Source organism: Malus sylvestris, chromosome 3 (genome assembly GCF_916048215.2).
Source record: "Malus sylvestris chromosome 3, drMalSylv7.2, whole genome shotgun sequence".
NCBI classification, from domain to species: Eukaryota; Viridiplantae; Streptophyta; class Magnoliopsida; order Rosales; family Rosaceae; genus Malus; species Malus sylvestris.
The window spans coordinates 1,506,173-1,525,965 of NC_062262.1; the positions used below are offsets into that span (position 1 = coordinate 1,506,173).

Consider the following 19,793-nt stretch of genomic DNA (forward strand, 5'->3'; position numbering starts at 1 on the left):
TTTAAAAAAAAAATTCTAATTTTTTTCATATAAATACCTAAGTCATTCCTACATCATTTCTCACATACTTTTCACCATTTCGTGCTATCTTACCTCATTTTATTTCAATTCTTCACATTCTATTCTTTTACATCTTCCAATAATTTTCTTTTAATTTTTTCAATAATTTTCAAATAGCCACATCTACAATGAAAGGAAGGGCTTGGACTCGAAAAGAAGATGAAGCTCTTTGCAAGGCTTATAAATGGGTCTCGGAAGATAGTGTCAAAGGTAGTTCTCAAACAAGTGAAGGCGTTTGGACTCGTACGTTCGAAACGTACTATGAGTTCTACGAAGACACCACTCCACCGAATCCCTCGAACCACGAGAGCTATTCTTCAAGATGGAAAATAACACAATCTCCATCCTAGTATTACTTGGGGGAGTTATGCAACATTAAACAAAACATTTAATAATATAAAACTTAGGTCATCTCCAACTGACTTGACCCAATGGTCATAGGGCTAAAAATAGCTCGGAATGATACGAAAACGTATCCAACCGAGGGCTAGGCCAAAGGGCTTGTGCGCTCTACCGGGCTAAAACCCCCAAGTCAGGCCAGCGGGCTGGCCATTTCCAGCCCACCCTCCAGCGCCAGAATGTCAAGCTTGACATTTTGCCAACACTCAAACGCCAGAATGTCAAGCTTGACATTTTACTAGCTCTCCAGCTCAGCTCATTTGAATGTCAACGGCTACCTGGCATCAACATGACTCTGGCTAGCTGATTTCATGCTGCCGTCAGGTTACCATTTGAGTTTTTTTTTGACGAATTAAAAAAAAAAACAAAAAATCTAATTTTTTTTTCCTATAAATACCTAAGCCATTCCTACACCATTTCTCACATACTTTTCACCATTCCATACTCTTTTACCTCAGTTTATTTTAAATTCTTCACATTATATTCTCTTACCTCTTCCAATAATCTTTCTTTTAATTTTTTCAATAATTTTCAAATGGCCACATCTGTAATGAAAGGAAGGGTTTGGACTCGAAAAGAAGATGAAGCTCTTTGTAGGGCTTATAGATGGGTCTCGGAAGATAGTGTTAAGGGTAGTTCTCAAACAAGTGAAGGTGTTTGGACTCGTACGTCTAAAAAGTACTACGAGTTCTACAAAGGCACCACTCCACATAATTCCCGAAACTACGAGAGTTGTTCTTCAAGATGGAAAACAACACAATCTTCACCCTAGTACTACTTGGAGGAGTTATTCAAACTTAAACAACATTAAACAAGACATTTAACATCATAAAACTTAAACGTCTACTCCATTATTTTTTTTTTGCCCAAAGATGTGGAATAAGATTCTGTTGTAGGTACTTATTTGTGGCACGCGAATGTATCATCATATGACACCTCATGTACTCATTTAAAGAGATATTACCAGTTTTTGGATCCAAAGACAAATTAGGCCCATCATATATTTTCGCATCAGTTGGGGAGGCATAGGCCAACATTCGAAGTGCAATAGTAAACTTTTGATAAGGTGAGAAACCTGGGTGGCCTGCTCTATCCATCTTCTGTTGAAAGTATGGATTGACATGTTGGATATCATGAAGTAAACGCTCGAAGACACGATGGCTCATTGGGAAGCGACGTCTGAAATCCTCTTCTGTGTACATCGAATTGGAGTTGAAATAGTTGTTCATCAGTGTCTCATGCGCGATCTCTCTATTTCGTGATTTGTAAGAGTGACCACCAACAATTAAGGTTGTTTTTAAGTTTCCTCACACGCCAATGACCCCAGCCCTTGCTGCCATATATGTTGTGTTGCACCATGCTTCATTTTCTTCATCGGGCTCCTCATCTTCTCGTCTCATATGCGCCCATTTATCTTCCTATCCGAAAAATTATTAAGATTACATAAAGATAAGAAATTTGAAGAGTTACTCACGTTATAAAATAATAGATCATGTTTGGCCTATGGTCTTTTGGCCCCCTCGGTTGGAGATATTTTTTGTCAAATGGCTATATTTGGCTTATGGCCCTTTGGCCCCCTAGGTTGGAGTTGCTATAAAGTATGGCATGAAACAATTCATTAAAATATAACTTTTTGCAGGGCTGTAGGGTTAAAGGGAGCCAGTTGGCTCTCCTTCGGTTGGAGATGGCCTGAGATAGCTGTATGGTAGGCTGCACATATGAAAAAAAAATAATAGACAATTGGCACTTTTTTAAAGGTACTTCAAACCATAAAATTTCACGAGGAAATAACTTTTGATGATATCTCTGAATTTAAATTTCATGGTTGACGATTATCAAATCAACTGAAAACTTTAAAGAGGAATAAAGCTTTGACAATTTAGATTTGAGACTAATGCAATGCAACATGTGCTTATAACTCAAGTGGTTAACAATTTAAATTATCATCTACACTTATGTGTTTGAATCTTTCGAGCATGTTTACTTTTTAAAAATGCGTATTCTTACCAAACCTTAAAAAAAAAAAAAAAAAACCATCTACAGTTCTCTGGTTGAAAGTTTTGGAAGGATGTGTGCCTTTTAACAGTAGCTATAGCCTTTTTCCAGATCCATTTCCACCTAATTCACCAAGTTCGTGATCTGGATCGTTGAAATTTGATCAAACGGCTACAAACAAAAAGCCTCTTTAAAAATTATAATAACGGTAGCCGTTATATCAAATTTCAACCGCTCAGATCACGATCTTAATGGATTAGCTGGAAAAGGTTGGACCTCATTAGGATCAGGTGGAAAAGGTTGGGCCTCTTTAGGGATTAGTCATACTTTTTGGGCCCGTTTGTTTGGCTTCTCTAAGTCTCACTGGACTGGATTGGAGTATAGTCCAGTGTTTGTTTGGAACACGGACTACTTTTAATGGTACTACGAGGGACTCGCCTCGACTAGCAACCTCCTTAGATGGTCTTACAGAGACCCCCCGAAAACAACAGGACTGCTAAGACCGGCTTTGTTCGTCAGCTTCACTTGTCTTCTTCGTTTGTCTGCTTCGCTCGCCAACTTTCCCAACGGGTCTCAAATCGCTGGGCTCCAGCTCGGAGAAGAGTCTGGGTTGGCTAGATCTGGGGCCTTGGAAGATTACGGTGGTTTTTTGTTTGATACAGGATCTGCTGCCATGGTTGTCCAGTAATTACCAAACTGCCTTCTCTCTCGCTCGTCGGATATTTGTCGACTTCCTCACCCGACTGATTAGTAATCGAATTGAAGGTGAGGTGGGTTTTTTACCCGACTTCCTCACTCGTCGGATACTTGTCGACTTCCTCACCCGACTTTCTGAGAATGTGTGAAAAGAATAGAATTGCTGATGAGAGAGAGAGAGAGAGAGAGAGAGAGAGATTGAGAGGGAGATGGACGGGAAAGTGGAGAGATTTGGGGAAGGAGACGAGAATTCTAGAAAAAGAAAATGAAAATGAAAATAAAAGAAAAAAAAAGTATTAAAAAACATATAGATTAAATAGTATAATATTATAATTTGATAATTTATAAAAACATATTAAAAAAGATAGGGATTAAATAATATAATTTTAGAGTTTGTTAATTATTCTGCTTCTTAGTCCGATACTGCACCAAACGCTTCACTAAGTTAGTCCAGCTTAGTCTAGTCTAAGCCAGTCCAGCTTAGTCCCTAAAACTAGTCCAGTCCGAGACAGTCCGATGCAACAAACGCACCCTTTAAGGTTTGAGATCCCTCAGGCTTCGGCATAAAAAAGAACAAAAAGTAAACATGCCAGCAAAGTCTAGAAGTGAAACGCTGCGTTGAACTCTAGAAGATTAGATTGCGGAAAGTGCTGTCACAGTCAGCAAAGTCTGGTTGGCTCGGAGCTTCTCAATCTCTCTGCAGTGGCTGGTCCAGCTTTCGTAAGACTCTTAATTTTGTTCTTAATTTTTGCTCTTTGAATTGCTTGAATCAATGAATCCACCCTCAACATTTGATGCCCATTAACTGTTCGATGAAATGCTGCTTCGAATTTGATATGATTGGTAGTGTAAATTTTGAATCTTTGGCTACTATGAATCTACGAACTCAAGCTTAACATTTGATGCCCATTAACTGTTCGATGAAATGCTGCTTCGAATTTGATATGATTGGTAGTGTAAATTTTGAATCTTTGGCTACTATGAATCTACGAACTCAAGCTTAACATTTGATGCCCATCATCTGTTTGATAAAATGCCGCTTACATAATAGCCTTTGAAGAGCATTGGGTTTATTCCAGTTTCCGTTTTGGTTGTAGCTCTGGCCAAAGTGAGCTGCCATGGCACCCCAATTGTCAAACTTTAGTCTTTCTGTGTATGTTTGAACCTAAATTCTATGTGCAGAGAACGGACATGTATCGACATTGTGGAAGTTGCATCGATGACCATAACGAATTTCCGGTCCATAAAAGCATTTGAGTGATTCGCACTTAATTCTCCAGCAACTTATAATGTGCCAATACTTATTCCTTCATTTATAGAAACAAGAGGACAAGTGTGCTCAAATTCGTATACCATCCATTTGATATGCTGTGAAGTCATTGTGTTTTCGCTTTTCTTTCGGAAACTTATGTCCTGCTTTATCAAGTTACACCTGGAAGTTGAATTCTTATCGACTTGTATCATGCTTTAAGTGTAAAGTTTGTGACTTGGAATAAGCAATGTCACCCTTCCCTCGGTTTTTTTATCTATCAATTTTTAACATGCTAATCATTTCTTTAGAGTCTATAGAATGCAGTGGATGCATGTTGAGTTAATTTCATGTGACGATAAAACTAAGATGCATAATTAGTTTATACTGTGATCTACAGGAAATGAGAGTTCCGCGAAGTCTTGAGGTCTTGAGAATGGGCTCCATGAGCTATCTGGAAGCACTTAAGCTGCAGGAAAAGCTGGTTGCTGATAGAAAAATTCATAAGATTCCAGATACTCTAGTGTCCCTGCAACATCCACCTACATACACCCTTGGCAAACGACGAACTGATCACAATCTGTTGATTCCTGAGACCGAACTAAAAAGAATAGGAGCTGAACTGCACTACACACAAAGAGGAGGAGACATTACATATCACGGTCCACATCAAGCCATTTTATATCCCATTATTGCTCTTCGGGATATGGGGCTTGGTGCTCGTAAATATGTGGAGAAACTTGAGTCAACTATGATTGACTTGGCATCTCTGTATGGCGTGAAAGCTTGTCCTGGAAATAAATGTGAAACGGGGGTTTGGGTTGGAGATAGAAAAATCGGAGCAATTGGTGTACGGATTTCATATGGAATCACCTCTCATGGGTTGGCATTCAACATTGATCCAGATTTGAACTATTTCAAGCATATTGTGCCTTGTGGCATTGCAAATAAAGACGTTACATCATTGAGAAGGGAGACAGACCTAGCGCTTCCTACTGAAGAAGTAGTTCAGGACCAGTTGATTTCTTGTTTTGCAAGACAATTTGGTTATAGTGATCTTGTATGGAAGGATGCTACTTCAGCATTGTCAGAGAGCGGGGAAACTGAATGAGATTCTACAATTGTATGCCAAAAACGAATAAACGATGTAAGTTTTATACTCTTCCATTCATTTGTTTGTTACAACAATTGATTTGAAAATTGCTGGATTTGTACATCTTGTATTATAAGTAATGTGGAGAACTAAGCTCAAGTGATGAGGAAGGGTGGGAAAATGGGCACATCAAATGTATCCGAAAAAATGTATTGCGAAATTAATCTGTTCAATAATTTCCGTTCTTGCTTCCTTTTTTTGTCATCTTTAGCTGGTAAATTGCTCCTAATACAGGATAGTAGCTTGTGGTGAATCTATGGTGTTGAAAACTCCTTTCAGCCTCTACACAAATCCTAACTTGTTTGATGAGAAAACCATGCCCTTCCAATTTGCATGTTTTACTTCTTCTGTGCTAGGATATTTTGCACTAGTAGTCCCCGACTGCCCATAGTTTCCATCCCTATGGTTTTTTCCTTGCATTTTTTCGTCCTTATAGTTTCATTCCTGTCAAAATGTGGCAAAATTTCTTCCAAGTTGCATCTTCAAATTAGAAAATGTTGACCAAATGGAAGGAAAACTCTAACTTAGTTGACGGATTGGAATAAAGCAAAAACATAACGAAATTACGGGGACGGAAATGCAAGAAACAAACTTCATGATGATAATCCTACAGACAGAGATCTTCTCCCGATCTCACTGTCCAGAGCTGAAGGATTAGGTGATCTTGACCACTCAAATTGAATCCAATGGCCCCTATTAACTCATTATGCTGGCCCACCTCACACAAACCTACGACTCCGATCTCTCTTTCACACAAATCGAAGACTCAAATTCTCTAGTCCTAAAGCTTCGGACATCAAAATCCGGAGAGCATCCAAATTCATATCATAGTCCAGTTGACAGACCACATGCTGTTTTTTTTACCTCTCCATTAAGATTCTTTAATCCACGTGTACTTCTGAATCAATCAAGCAAATGGAAATCTTCCAAAGAAAAAAACTTGACCAGATTTATTCAGCATACAACTCTCAGCAGTTTCATTGACCAGATGTTACTCAAATAACTACAATTTCCTTCTTCAACCTCCTTCACTAATTGGTCTTCTGTCTATACCACGTGATACGGGCCAATGACATGGCTGATATGTCTTATTTTTAGGGTATATTATTAAAAAAATAAATACATTTTTATAGTTTGAGTAGTTTAATAATACTACCTGACAGTGTTCTGATACATCAAAACATCTCTAGATACGGAAGAAGAAGTTAATTATAAAAATTTGATGAAAACATGATCAATAATAGGAGTCTTAGGAGTCGAAATCATCTCTGGATTTCTGTGTCCGGAGTCCAAGAACTCAGAGATCTGGATAGTTAAAGAGAGAGAAAGAGAGATCCGAACACTTGGTTTATGTGAGGTGTGCTAACGGAATGGACCAATGAGGATCGAGTGATTTAAAATGAGTGGTTTGAATTTTCAAGTTTGTCGGCTTTGGACTCAAGGATCCGAAGAAGATCTCAATTCCAATAATAGCACAAAACTATTATAAATAAGGTGTAGATTATAAATTTATATTGATCCCAAATGGGACTAATTATATTTCAGTGTAAGACTAATCCAAATCACATACTTTAATAAAAATAAATAAATCATGGCTATATTAGAAAATGTATGAGTCAGCTTGATGGAGTGATGGGGCTTGGGCAAGTTGATAATGGTACTAAAAATAAATTGCTTTCTTACTGCTAAAATCCATGTTCTCTTTTCAACCCATTTCTGAAACCAAGAAAAAACATGTGGCTTCCAAGGGGAAAGAACAAAGCTTAATATAATGCAAGGCTAAGAAAACGAGGACTTTCTTACCAGAGTACGTACTTAAGCGGTTAAGAGTACTTCGCTTCTACACAGACTACACTTGAGATGTTGTGTTTGGAATTTTGAATCTGCCATTCTAAGTAGTGATTGCATCAAGAAATATCTTAAGAGAATTGTGTGGGATAAAATGAGTGTGGGGATAGCACTATCATTTCTATATAAATGGACAGCTAGGTTCAATTGTTTTGGTTGAAACCATCGTATATGACAATCTACGTGATTCTGTATTTCTTGAGAAAGGAGCTTAGCTTAGCATATGTGAAAACTAAGTACTAATTTGAACGGATTCTTTAGTGTGACTGTAACACAGGGCAGTACACCACATGTCATTATACAATTAGAAGAATATTTTTATTTCAAGTGTTCCTCCAATTATATAATGATATATAATATACCGCCTCATATTTCAACCACACTAAAAAATCTCTCACTAATTTGGAAGGATATAAATAATAGATGAAGAAAAAGAAGATCGGGAAACGTAAAAGTTGGAGGAACAGAAGAGAAGATGACAGTTCGGTGGAAGATTATGTTTGTTTCACGTTTGGAAAGCAAGATTACACAGCCATGTTTAGCTGTATGTTTGTAATTGTACTACTACTTAATATACTATATTAGGGTTCGATTTGGTCTCATGTGACTCATCACATGAACAAAATATATTCAAGTTCTGCAGATAAGTCATTGAAACTGACACAACTCACTCAGACTCACATGATCAGCTGCTTCCTAGTTCTCACCTGCTGCACGAAATATCTCAAAAGGCCATGTTACTAAGACTTAAGAGATACTGTGGGGTTTTCTATTAGCAATATTATAGTGTTGGTCACAGACGATATGATCATCGTGCGTTTTAACTTTTTCATATATTAGTGTTGAGATTGCTCGAAAGTTATCTTACATTGTTGATTGTGAGTCATGTTAGTAAGACTGAGAGATACTGTTGGGTTGTCTACTAGCAATAGTATAGTTTTGGTCACATACGATGCGATCATCGTGCGTTTTAGCTTTTTCATATGTTAATGTTGTGATTTCTTGAAAGTTAACTTACATTGTTGATTGTGGGCGATGTTAGTAAGACTTGAGAGATACTATGTACTAGCATAGCATAGTTTTGGTCACAGACGATATGATCATAGTGCGTTTTAACATTTTCTTATGTTAGTGTTGAGATTTCTAGAATGCTATCTTACATGGTTGATTGTGCGAACTTGACGATTGGTACTGTAACTTTACGTTTTATTTAACTGCAACAGCGACGGTCTTGTGGCTCTCAAGTGGCTAAAAGTGTTGGTTCTTATAAGTTGTATTGAGGTTTTGTAACATCCCACATCGCTCAGGGGAATGATTCTTAAATGTATATTTCCATCCCTATCTAGCATGAGGCTTTTTGAGAGCTCACTGGCTTCGGGTTCCGTAGGAACTCCAAAGTTAAGTGAGAAGGAGGCTAGAGCACTCACATGATTGGTGACCCACTGAGAAGTTGTTCGTGAGTTCCCAAAAATAAAACCGTGAGGGCGTAGTCGGGGCCCAAAGCGGACAATATCGTGCTATGACGGTGGAGCGGGCCCAAGAAGTGGTTCGCCCCGGACGAGGATGTGACAGGTTTTGTGTTCGGATCTTCTCTATATAACATTTCTTATATCAACAAAAGAAAAACAAATCTCATCTAATGTTGTTAATGTATTGACTTTCAAGACGGATTCGATTGCCGGAGTTTATGCATTTAGGGAAGATAAAAAGTGGTTCGAAGTGTTCAAACCGGCCAAATCGGAAACCAAACTAGTCCATGTGAACCACATCCTAACAATGTTGGTTATGGTAGTGTATCTGCCATTTGTATTAAAGTTCGAAAAACCTTATCATAAGTTAGGGTAGATTAGAATATTTCTGCCTTTAGAGAAGAGATTAAAAAGAAAAATATTTGGCCACCAAATAGGATCATGGCAGAGAATGTTACTTGAGTTTAGATTGTCTTGTAAAAATTCTTGAAACCTTTTTCTCATCCTACAATGTTATGTAATAATTTGAACCGTCAATTTTTATGTTATCTTTAAAAAATAATCTTTCTAAAAGGATTAATTAAATATGAAGTTCTTTAGTCATCTAACAAATGCGACTAAACATTTATCTAATAAACAAACTATATTTCTCATTTAAACCCTAAAATTTCCACAATGGTAATCAAAAGTTTCAATCATTTTTAATGTAGTTGATTTTTTTTCAAAATTGATTCTTTAAGACTGAGAGAAATTAAAGGCTCATATAAGAATGCTTTTAAGAGTTGGTTTGGTATTGCTGTGCTTTGAAAAAAAACTGCTTCTGCTGTGCTATGAGAATAAGCGACTATGAAATAAAGCTGTAGAGTGTTTGGTAAATTTTTTTGTAAAAATGCTTTTGAAAAAAAAAGCAGTATTATAATGTTTGGTAAACTTTTATATAAAACAGATGTGAAAAAAGCCGATTTTTCAAAGCTAGGTTTTGTAGCTTCTTGTTTTTGGCTTTTTCTCACCCAAAACTTTGAAAAAAAGCTGAAGTTGAATGTTTACCAAACACAAAAAAGCTCCCAACTTTTTTTGATACCAGCTTTTTTTAGAATCACCTCAGTACCAAATCAAGCCTAAATGACTGAAAATGATTTTAGAGAACGTATTTTTTGGTTTCAAAACACTTCAAGTGTTCTTTTTAGAGTTCACTTGTATTTTTATTAAGGATGAGTTCAAAAAATATCTTCATCAACAACGATTCAGCCATTTTAAAAATACTTAAAAAAGAGCCATAAATTTTCCGACTTCAAACAACATTACAAATTAAGAAAGAAAATTAAAGTGGTAAAACGAGAAAACGAGAAAAATACAAAATTTCTGTCCCGTTTTTATGTTACATTCAATCTTTAAAACAAATTACCAGTAACATGCACCGCCATTTTTGGGCTTCGTGATATGTATAAGCTCTCTAGACTCTGTTCCTTCCATCTCCCTTGTATTTCTCTCCATCACACCATGAAAACCACTCACACAGTCCTACTCGCCATCTTCTCCTTCGTTCTTCTGCACACTGTCACATCTTCTTCCCCGCTGCAAACCCACCAGGAGCTGCTGCAGCTGCAAGTTCATCCCAGACACAGAAACCAACCAAGAAGATTACTGCTTGCTTCTGCAGTTGCTTCCTTCTCTGCAAATCCAAAGAATCCCAGCAGCAGCAAAGCAATGGAAGATCCCAAGAAATATGTGGAGGCTAGCTTAAGGAAGTCTCCACCCAGCAAATCGAATCCGACCCAGAATCGGTAAACTGGTCGATATTCGTGTAGGGATCCCAAAATAGAAAGAGAATGAAATTCCACAATTTTTGCAGATTTTTCTCAATTTTTTAACTGTTGTAGAGGTAGAAAGTCCAGATCTTTATTCAATGTTTTTGTATGTTCTTCTCTATTCGTTTATTTTGTTATTTTTGTGCTAATTTTTTTGGGTTTTTAGAGTTAGATTTAGGAGGAGATGGGAAGAAATTGTATGTACTGAAGAACCCTGTAAGGATTTGTTAGAAAGATTATTGATTTGTTCGAATTTTTGCAATTGCCAAAATGGAAGTTTTCGCATTTCAATCCTTTTGCTACTGTTTTATATAGCCCATGTATGCAATTGATCTAACTTTATTTTACTTCTTGCTGTTGCGAGTTCTCGAAATGTATCTATTTGCCATTTTCTGTGTCCGAGGGCAAATATGAGTTCTTTGTGTCTTTAGAGACGCTTAATGCAGTGAGTTTGTTATTATCTTCCTTGAAATCATGGTTATCTCCAAGAAAAGAAATTCTGTATGTTCACGTTTATTGATTGGATCGGTTACTAGCACAAGTGCCTCCTGCTGAATTTGTGTTTTGGAACTTTAGAGTAAAGGTTCAGGTATATGACTTGTATTTTGTGAAATGATAAGGTACATGGAAAACTGCTACACACTGGTTGCTATTGCTGTGTTATTTTTGTTGCATTCGTTGATGTTTTACAAAATTCATACAGGTATGATAATGGATCCTTTAAACCACTGGTAGAGTCAGATTGAATGACCAACAGTGGTTAGCATTTGTAACTCAATGATTGTCCCGTTGCTTTCCTTATATTTTATGCAGGGTTGAAGGTCGAATTTGGAGTTTCGAGTTATTGTGCAACTGACTTACAAACATGGTAAATATTTTAACTAGTTTCTTAACCTATGAAATCTTTAATGTTCTGCAAGTTCAGTCCTTGAGCACCCGTGCTTCATTCGGTCTGGAAAATGTCTCGATAGGCCATTAGCTCTATGAATTCACATGGTATTTCTTTTAGCAGCCTGCTATTGTAGTTCAACTATTGAGGTACTATTGCTGGTAAGTCCAAGACATGTTCTTTTAAATAGCATTGAAGAATTTTCAGAATTAAATCTCTTTCTTTAATTAATTATTAACTCAGTTTTTCACAGAAAATAAATTATTGTATGGTTACAGATTTAGTGAATACATTTGTCACAGATTACATAATTTTAAGCACATATTATTGGTTGTATCTCAAAATTTTGATGTCAAACAAAGATCTTTCGTTCTAATATGAGGCCGGGAAGTGTGGTTTTAATTTAGTTTTAACAAATAATGATATTTTTCATGTTCTTACCTTTCTCGTTAATCTGCTTGTTCATTTGTAGTATACTTTGTTTATTGCTGAGTTATTGCTGTCACCAATTTTAAGATTAATGCTGTACTTGTTAGTGTGTTAATTATTTACGAAATTTGAAAATGTTACACCAGGTCCCAAACTCTTTAACAATGAAAAGGGTTCTCTGAGTAATACAATGATAATGTGAGAAACACCGTCTAATCTGGTCACCTCAAGTACACGGCGTCTATATGAAGCATTTAACAAGCTGGAAATAAAGATAGTTCTACACGTGTAGTAAATGCGTTTGAGTGATGTACACGTAGTGAATGAACAAGAAAATCCGCCGGTTACATTGATTTTCACCAACTCTTCCTGAGGATTATATACCCTTAAGAAACAAATTTCCTCGTAGTATTCGTCCTGTAGGATTCCTCTGCAAACTTCACAGTCTTAGCTCCTTTTCCTTCTCCTTAGAAATTCCCTACATAAAGATGAGAATTCGAAATAGCCGGTCAAATTTTTCGCAGATGACTCCACCTGAGACCACACCCGGGGCTGCTCATCTTCGTTCACCAGAAGGTTCAGATGATCGCTTTTTAGTTGAAGAAGAGAATCGGCGCATTGGATGGTCCTGCCATACAAAAAAACAATTTCCTGCTCAAGTTTCAAGTGAAGATCAATTGCATGATGAATTGGAAGCAGCAAGCAGTACAGAAATTAGGCCCTTGAACTGTGTTGATAAGGGGAAAGATGTGAAACATTGCATGCAAATGGATACAAATCCGGTAATTAGTCTTTTACTCAAAATTTCATTTTTCACTTTAGGAATTTGCGATTTGTTGAATTTGCCCACGATCAATTTTGTTATTGTTTAATTTAGCGTGTTCTTGTCCAAGGTTCATCGCATCTGAAAAGTTTGGGCAACTAGTCAAGATTTACTTAATGTTTTAGAAGGTATGATTTTAATGTTATTTCATATTTAGGCCTCAGAGGGGCAGAGCGAAGGAGAAGCAGAAAAGGGGAAACAATTTACTGCATGTGCTGGTTCTCAGGGGTAACTTATTTCTTGTCCTTTCTCATCTCTCGAACCTGCCGAAATGTTTAATTGCCATTTATCTATTCTAATTTTGAAATATAGATACTTATCTAATCTGCAATTTTGAGATATGTGATGAATACATAGTTACATACACATCCCTATCCGCGTTCTCTTGTGATAGGACAGAATTTCCAGATCTGTTTATTTGTAATTTAAATAGTCATAAATTGATAGTGAAAGTAAAATTTTCCATTCACTTACTGATTTCTACAAAGAAGTTCAATCTGAGATCTATAAAATTGAAATAACTGTCTTTTTGCTGCAGGGGTGGAGAAAACGTAACTTCTCCAGTTACAGCTGGGATCGCTCGTCCTTGTTCTTTTTCGCATCTAGGTAAACTACTTCTATTAAATTAGATTCCTCATGGAGACCAAGTCTTGAGGGTAACTTTTCAGTGAATTTCTTGTTGGTTTAAGAGATTTGATGGTCATAATGGTCACAATTAGTTCTTATGATTGGGTTGAAAGGAATCCGAGTACTAGGGGTTCATTGTGGAGTAAATGAGTACATGTCTTATAAAGAGTCATATGATGCTATTATAGGGGAAATGTAATGATAGCTAAAGCCATCATGTGTGTGTAATTGCTAAGTGAACATCAGTCAGCATGTGATGTATTTCAGCTCAATTGTTCTAGTTGCATTTATAGATTATATAAGTATCAATCGAAGTACATTATGGCCTTTAGAGGTGACATGTGCAAGGCACTAACATAAAAGTGTCTTAGACTGAAGCTGCATGTCGTTACATGTCTTTTTCGCTCTAAGATTTTCTTGTTTCATTGGCAACTACGTGGAAAATTTGTTGTTCTAACTTTTTATTTTGATTGGTGTTCTGAATTAGGTCAGAAACTTCCGTTTAAGAAAAGAAGACCTTATAGTCACACAGAGACTGAAGTAGAGATGGAAAGAGAGAAAGTAGAAGATGTCTATCTAGAGGAAAAAGTGGAAGATGCGGTAATGGAAGCAAAAGAAAAATGCATGCCAGTAGAAATTGAAAAAGAAAATCATTTTGCAGAAGTTAAAGAAGATGAGCCAGTTAAAGCGGAAGCTGAAGATGCAGTAGCTGATAAGAAAGAGGAATCACTGGAGGAGGGCGAGATACGAGAAGAAACTGCGGAGGAGACAGAAAAAATAAGTGAGCTTGAGCTGGTCAATGAAGGGTTGTATGTACCTCATCTGACCATTGATGAGAACCAGCAGGACATCAAAAATGAAGAACTTAATCTAGAAGAGACAGCAGGTGAACCAAATGAGAAGCCAAGAAGGGGAAGGAAAACGCCTAGATCTAGTGCTAGCACTAGCAGTGATGAGCCTCATCAGTAAGTATCCCTGTATGAATACAAAATACCCCTATTTATGCTTTCAAGTATGAAAAATGGTATGACTTTCACTGCTATGGATGTTCTGTTTTTACCTTGATGTTTCACAGAACTAATGTTCTTGAACTTTGCTTTGATGGAATTGTATGTATGTATAGAATCACTACATAAAGTTCTTCCAATCCTTTAATATTCGAAAAATGAAGGTTTTTTCATTTTTTCTTTTTCTTTCTTGGCCAGAGAGAAAAGAGTCTGAAAAAGCACATATATATTATCATTTACGGTTTTATGTACTGTAATTCATTTAGTTAAGGACAGTGTTGTTTTTTTTATTCTACTGAGACAGTGAATTTTGAAAGTCAAAGGCAACTGTATATATTCATGAGATGTTCAATTGCTCCTTCATCTCCATCCATTTAATTATATTTCTTCATGATACTCGCACGCTTTATGTGTGATGAGCATGTTTGTGTATGGTTTCCTAGTGGGTTTGGAGAAAATTAACAAATCTGACTATGAAGTATGAACACACAGGGGAAGGCAGAAGCTAAAGAGAGGAAGTCCAAAGAGGATGCAAGATCCAGCTGAGGAAAATCAAGGGTTTCTTCACATCCCTCCCTCCCCCTATATTCTCTCCCTCTCTCTCTCTCTCTCTCTCTCACGTGTGTGTGTGTGTGTGTGTTTGGACATGGATTTGTGAGATGGACATGTGTTTTGGATACATTTTTATGTGTTGTGTGCATGCATATATCCTCTACCTGCGGACATAATCAACAACAATACTTTCACTATGAAGGTGTGTAGAGAAGCGGAAGCCATTAAGAGGTCGCCCCAACAGGGGTAAAGAGGAATCATCTCTTTCAAACAATAGGTACCCAAGAAGAGGTCGCTCCCAGAGGGACACAGAGGAGTCCTTTCCTTCAAACAATAGGAAGCCAAGAAGGGGTCGCCCCAAGAGGAGCACAGAGGAATCACCTCATTCAAACAATACGTACCCAAGAAGAGGTCGCTCCAAGAGGGACACAGAGGAGTCCTTTCCTTCAAACAGTAGGAAGCCAAGAAGGGGTCGCCCCAAGAGGAGTGCAGAGGAATCACCTCATTCAAACAGTGGGTACTCTCTAGATACAGGGGAGTCATCTCCTTCAAACAATAGGAAGCCAAGAAGGGGTCGCCCCAAGAGGAGCACAGGGAAATCACCTCATTCAAACAATAGGTACTCTTTCTCCCTCTCTCTCTCTCTCTCTCTCTCTCTCCCTCTCTCTCTCTCTCTGGGTTAGAAATCTGTAACTAAATATTTTATAAAACAGGAATGCCGAAATGCCAAAGCCTAAGAGGGGAAGGCCAAAGAGGGTGAAGGAGTAACCAGCCAGCCAGTTAATGTAAAAACATAGTGACTCCTTCGAAATGTCTTATATCATTGTAAGACTTTGGTAGAGTTTCTCTATGTGTAATAAATAAGTCTGTAGTTTGCAAGTACATTTATTTGCCTTAGTCTTTTAGGATTTATGTTTGATGATCTATAACAGAAAAGACCCAAGTGAAAGCTGAAAACTTTGTGTAGTGCCTATTACCAATGTGTCAATGCAATATGCTATTTTTAATTATCTTGCTACCCCTATTATAAAAGTAACAGATATCATTGGTGGGAATTTATTGCATCACCTTCAGTTTCATCTTTGTTGTAGTTGACTGACTTTATGCCTAACACATTTTTCAGTTTCATTTGTATCCTGGTTACCTATGATACATGGTAGGCATTAGATCAAAAAAATGTTTTTGAGTATATCAGGATATTCATATAACAAATAAATTGAAAATTGCTATATTATTTATATCCTGAATATATTCAAGAACATTTTTTTTCCCAGAAAATTACCGTCGAGTGAATTATTTATGCATCTACATTTTTTCCAGCAAAAGCATTAGTAATTGACAATTTGACAGGTCTTCTTTGTGTAAGCAATCTCATGTTTATCTGTATGGCCAATTTAGGCATCAAAATTGTTTAGTTTTGGTGCATTAAACTCTTCTATGACTTGTCCTATGTCTTCTGTGTAGAAATTTTCATCGAAACAGCCTGATTTTCTTACAGGGAAGCTTACGTGCTATCCTTATTAGGTTACCTAATATGTAGAATTGCCATTTCATATGAAATTTATGACTTATATCTGCTAGGATTTTCTTCTATGTCTTCAATGGAAATTAGATATATCAAAATTTAATGACATCTAGTCTCACATTTAACTTTTACTCTTTTACACTTTACGGGTTGAGAGGCACCGTGTAGCCTAGTAAGGTGAGAGGTTGTGTCAGGCCATCCACCAGGTGTAAGCCATGTAGAAATTTTAGCTTAAAATGCAGTTTACTGAGTATAAATTTCTGTTTCTTTCTGTCTTTATGTGAGTTTCTAGGTCTTTCCCTTGTGCTCATCTCTTGCTAGACATTGATTTTTCCTTCAGATTCACTAGTTGAAACAACAATCTTTTAGGAATTGCGTTGTATACAACGAGATCACATTGCCTCAGGTGTATTTTCTTTGTTTTTATCATATTTTTTCTTTGGTACTCTTGGATAATTTGAAAATGAGAATCAGGGGCAGACGGATTGTCAAAACTCCTCCTCCTCCTCCTCCAACTAGCTCAGTTGGTTCATCAGAAGATCCCCCAGCACAGCAAGATGAGCAAGAGGTATTATCGTTGCCCTTCAATGGTGCTATTTTTATGTCCTACCAAAGAAATCTGCATGATCAATCAATTAAAGAGGTAAAGAGGGGTTCAGATGTGCGAATCTGTTGCGATTTTAAATTCAGATGTGCAAATCTGTTAAGATTTTAAGTTGTTTTTATGTTAATTGAATAAACCAACCATCAATTCACAGGTAAAGAAGGATTCAGGATGTGAAAATCCGTTGCAATTTTAAGTTAGTTTTATGTTAATTGAATAAATCAAACATTGAATCACAGGTAAAGAGGGATTCAGGATGTGAAAATCCGTTGCGATTTTAAGTTATTTTTATGTTAATTGAATAAATCAAACATCGAATCACAAGTAAAGAGGGATTCAGGATGTGCAAATCCATTTCGATGTTATGTTATTTATCATTCTTGGGAATCTCAGATCTAGGTATGACTCTTAATCAAAGTCCTCTCAGTTTGTCGTTATCATGATACAAATTCTGCTCCACAATCTCAGATCGTGGTATCCTTGCCTACATCTTCAGATCTAGGCAACACCAGTAGCCTCATCAGTTTGTTGTTATCATGCACTAATTCTGTTCATTCTTTTTTATAGGACACTGCAGGAGGTTTAACTGAAGATGCTTATAAGGAGATCTCCGATTCCTATGTTACTCCAAGGTAAATTATTTTCTTAATGTAATTTTGTAGATTCATTGAGCAGGGCGACATCCCCATGACTTGTAGGCTTGAACTTGACAGTGAGACAGTGTCGTCATCTTTCATGTGTCCATCTGATTTAATGAAGGGGGGTCATCTCTACTCAACGTGTTTCATAAATATCAAAATAAGGTTCCTGCGCACTCATGCAGTACGCGCGTAAAATTTAAATTGTATAGTAGTAACTTGAAACTGATACTTCGAAGGACACTATTTATTTTATCATGATTGTGAGGACATTTGGATGACTGTTTACACATATTGTTTACTTCAAGCGTTGTTAAATGAATTCCCTTTTTGGTGATCATACAGGAAGGGGAAAGTCTCGAATGCAGTTGTACCTGCCCAACAGATTGTAATTGTAATATCTTCTGATGAGGGTACGCCTTTTTTCGCTTTCTTTAAAGAGTTCAAGTAACGGTTATCTGCAAAATTAATAAATTTTGTATCAAGCACTAATTTAGATATAGAGAATACGCTTTTGGAAACATCTTTGTACAAAATTCGTACACAGAGAGGATAAGTGACTGCTAAACTAGGTGGACTTGTCTGCGTCATTTAATGGCATTATAAAGATGCTAGTAATATGGTAATTCTACAGAGAAAAGAAGTTCTTCAGATTATCGAAAACCGATTTTTTTTTCTTTCTAAAACCCTTCAAAGCATCAGTTAGCTCCTCAAAGAGTAGCCTACCCACTATTAGTATTATTTTTAGCCTTCCCTTTAGGATATTCACAAAATGCAACAGCCAAAAAGAAAGCGATGTCGTTGGGTAACTTCCATAGCCCTCCATGACCCAGTGGATATTTGTTACAATGGTGATTTGCAAATCAGGTTAGATACAGATCCCCTTGGCTCCCCAAAGTAGAAAAGAAGCATGGAAACAAGGGTCACATATGATATCTTATTCAATGGATAAACTTTGTCAAGAAAACACATTTTATTGATAACTTCTGCAGATTGTTTTGTTGATGTACTTTGCTTAGTCTTGAGGAGGAAGTATTTTGGTCTTGGCTTGCCTTGTACTTCATGACGTTCACATATTATAATACCATCTCACCATTTTCACTCTATGGAAATGATTTTGTTGATAAAATACGCATATTACCATACTTTTTAGTGTCTTTCTCTTTGCTAGTAATCTTCTCCTTGAGTTTTGTTCTTGCTTTATTATGCATCATCTACTTGAAACTTATTTAAGAAGTAAATACTAGATTGTGATCTCAAAGGCCGCAAGATATGAAATTGCAAGAAAATTAGCCGAGTGTTTGTTGTTGTTATTAGGTTCTGTTTTGTCAAATGCCGTTTCTTATTGGATTCTTAACATGGAAAAGCAGATGAACCTGCACTGAGAAGCAAGAAGGTAGACCCGGATGAAGTCACCAGCAAAAGGATCCGTAGGAGAATAGACAGCAGGGATGTCAATATGAGAAGATCTAACTGCACACGTAATGAGATGACTCAGGTCGGACATGCACGCGTACGCGCCTCAGGTGTGGCAAGGGCTAGGGGCATGCACAACCTAATGCCTTCTCGTCCCAAAACTGAAGAGGAGCTCGTTAAGAACGTTTATGGTGAGGCAAAGGCGGCACAAAGGAAAAGGGTCAGGCTTCTAAGAGAATTCTATGGTGTTTAGAAAAGCTCGAGGCGGCGAGGAACCTCACTTGGACTAAAGCAATGGCTTTCTGAGTCGCATGTTTTTCCGTTTCCTAGTGTCGTTGTTTTCGTCCGAGTTTGTTAAGGAAATTTGGTTTGTTGGACTAAACGCCAATGCTTTTCGGAGTTGCATGTTATTTTTTTCGGTCTTGTAGTGTCATCGTTTGTCTGAGATTTGTCAAGGAATTCTGGATTGTTGGATTAAAATTTTTCTATTCTGATTTGGACTTGAATTTCATTCTAGTTATCTTATAGACAGGGGATGCTATGATTCTATATGAACGAGTGTTCGACCTCGAGTGATCTCCACATGACTTGGAGTTTACTCTACCT

The 19,793-nt window shown here is 37.1% G+C and overlaps 4 protein-coding genes across 7 annotated transcripts in view; 3 read left to right on the forward strand and 1 right to left on the reverse strand.

Annotated features, from left to right (window-relative positions):
- Nucleotides 1-19,793, reverse strand: part of LOC126616080 (tyrosine-sulfated glycopeptide receptor 1-like) — a 69,906-nt gene that overhangs the window by 40,830 nt on the left and 9,283 nt on the right. The gene's annotated exons all lie outside the window — the stretch shown is intronic.
- Nucleotides 3,706-5,728, forward strand: LOC126616103 (octanoyltransferase LIP2, mitochondrial). The gene is made up of 2 exons (XM_050284104.1): nt 3,706-3,870; nt 4,800-5,728. Exon 2 carries the CDS (start codon nt 4,803-4,805, stop codon nt 5,508-5,510), a length of 708 nt encoding a protein of 235 aa, XP_050140061.1. The 5' UTR covers nt 3,706-3,870; nt 4,800-4,802; the 3' UTR covers nt 5,511-5,728.
- Nucleotides 10,283-16,014, forward strand: LOC126616095 (uncharacterized). Of its 2 annotated transcripts, XM_050284092.1 has the most exons (9): nt 10,283-11,380; nt 11,491-11,545; nt 12,501-12,777; nt 12,976-13,046; nt 13,357-13,424; nt 13,933-14,410; nt 14,945-15,010; nt 15,207-15,623; nt 15,718-16,014. In XM_050284092.1, the coding sequence occupies exons 1-9, from the start codon at nt 11,290-11,292 to the stop codon at nt 15,770-15,772; spliced, it is 1,578 nt and encodes a 525-aa protein (XP_050140049.1). In that variant the 5' UTR covers nt 10,283-11,289; the 3' UTR covers nt 15,773-16,014. The 2 variants fall into 2 exon arrangements, with proteins under 2 accessions (XP_050140049.1, XP_050140050.1); XM_050284093.1 differs by lacking the exon at nt 10,283-11,380 and having other exon boundaries at nt 11,528-11,545; nt 12,520-12,777.
- LOC126616109 (uncharacterized) lies at nt 16,181-19,698 on the forward strand. Of its 3 annotated transcripts, none has more exons than XM_050284109.1 (4): nt 16,181-17,172; nt 17,701-17,765; nt 18,117-18,184; nt 19,142-19,698. In XM_050284109.1, the coding sequence occupies exons 1-4, from the start codon at nt 16,993-16,995 to the stop codon at nt 19,438-19,440; spliced, it is 612 nt and encodes a 203-aa protein (XP_050140066.1). In that variant the 5' UTR covers nt 16,181-16,992; the 3' UTR covers nt 19,441-19,698. The 3 variants fall into 3 exon arrangements, 2 of the variants coding, with proteins under 2 accessions (XP_050140066.1, XP_050140067.1); XM_050284110.1 differs by having other exon boundaries at nt 16,181-17,097; XR_007621000.1 differs by having other exon boundaries at nt 17,079-17,287; nt 17,373-17,765; nt 18,117-19,274.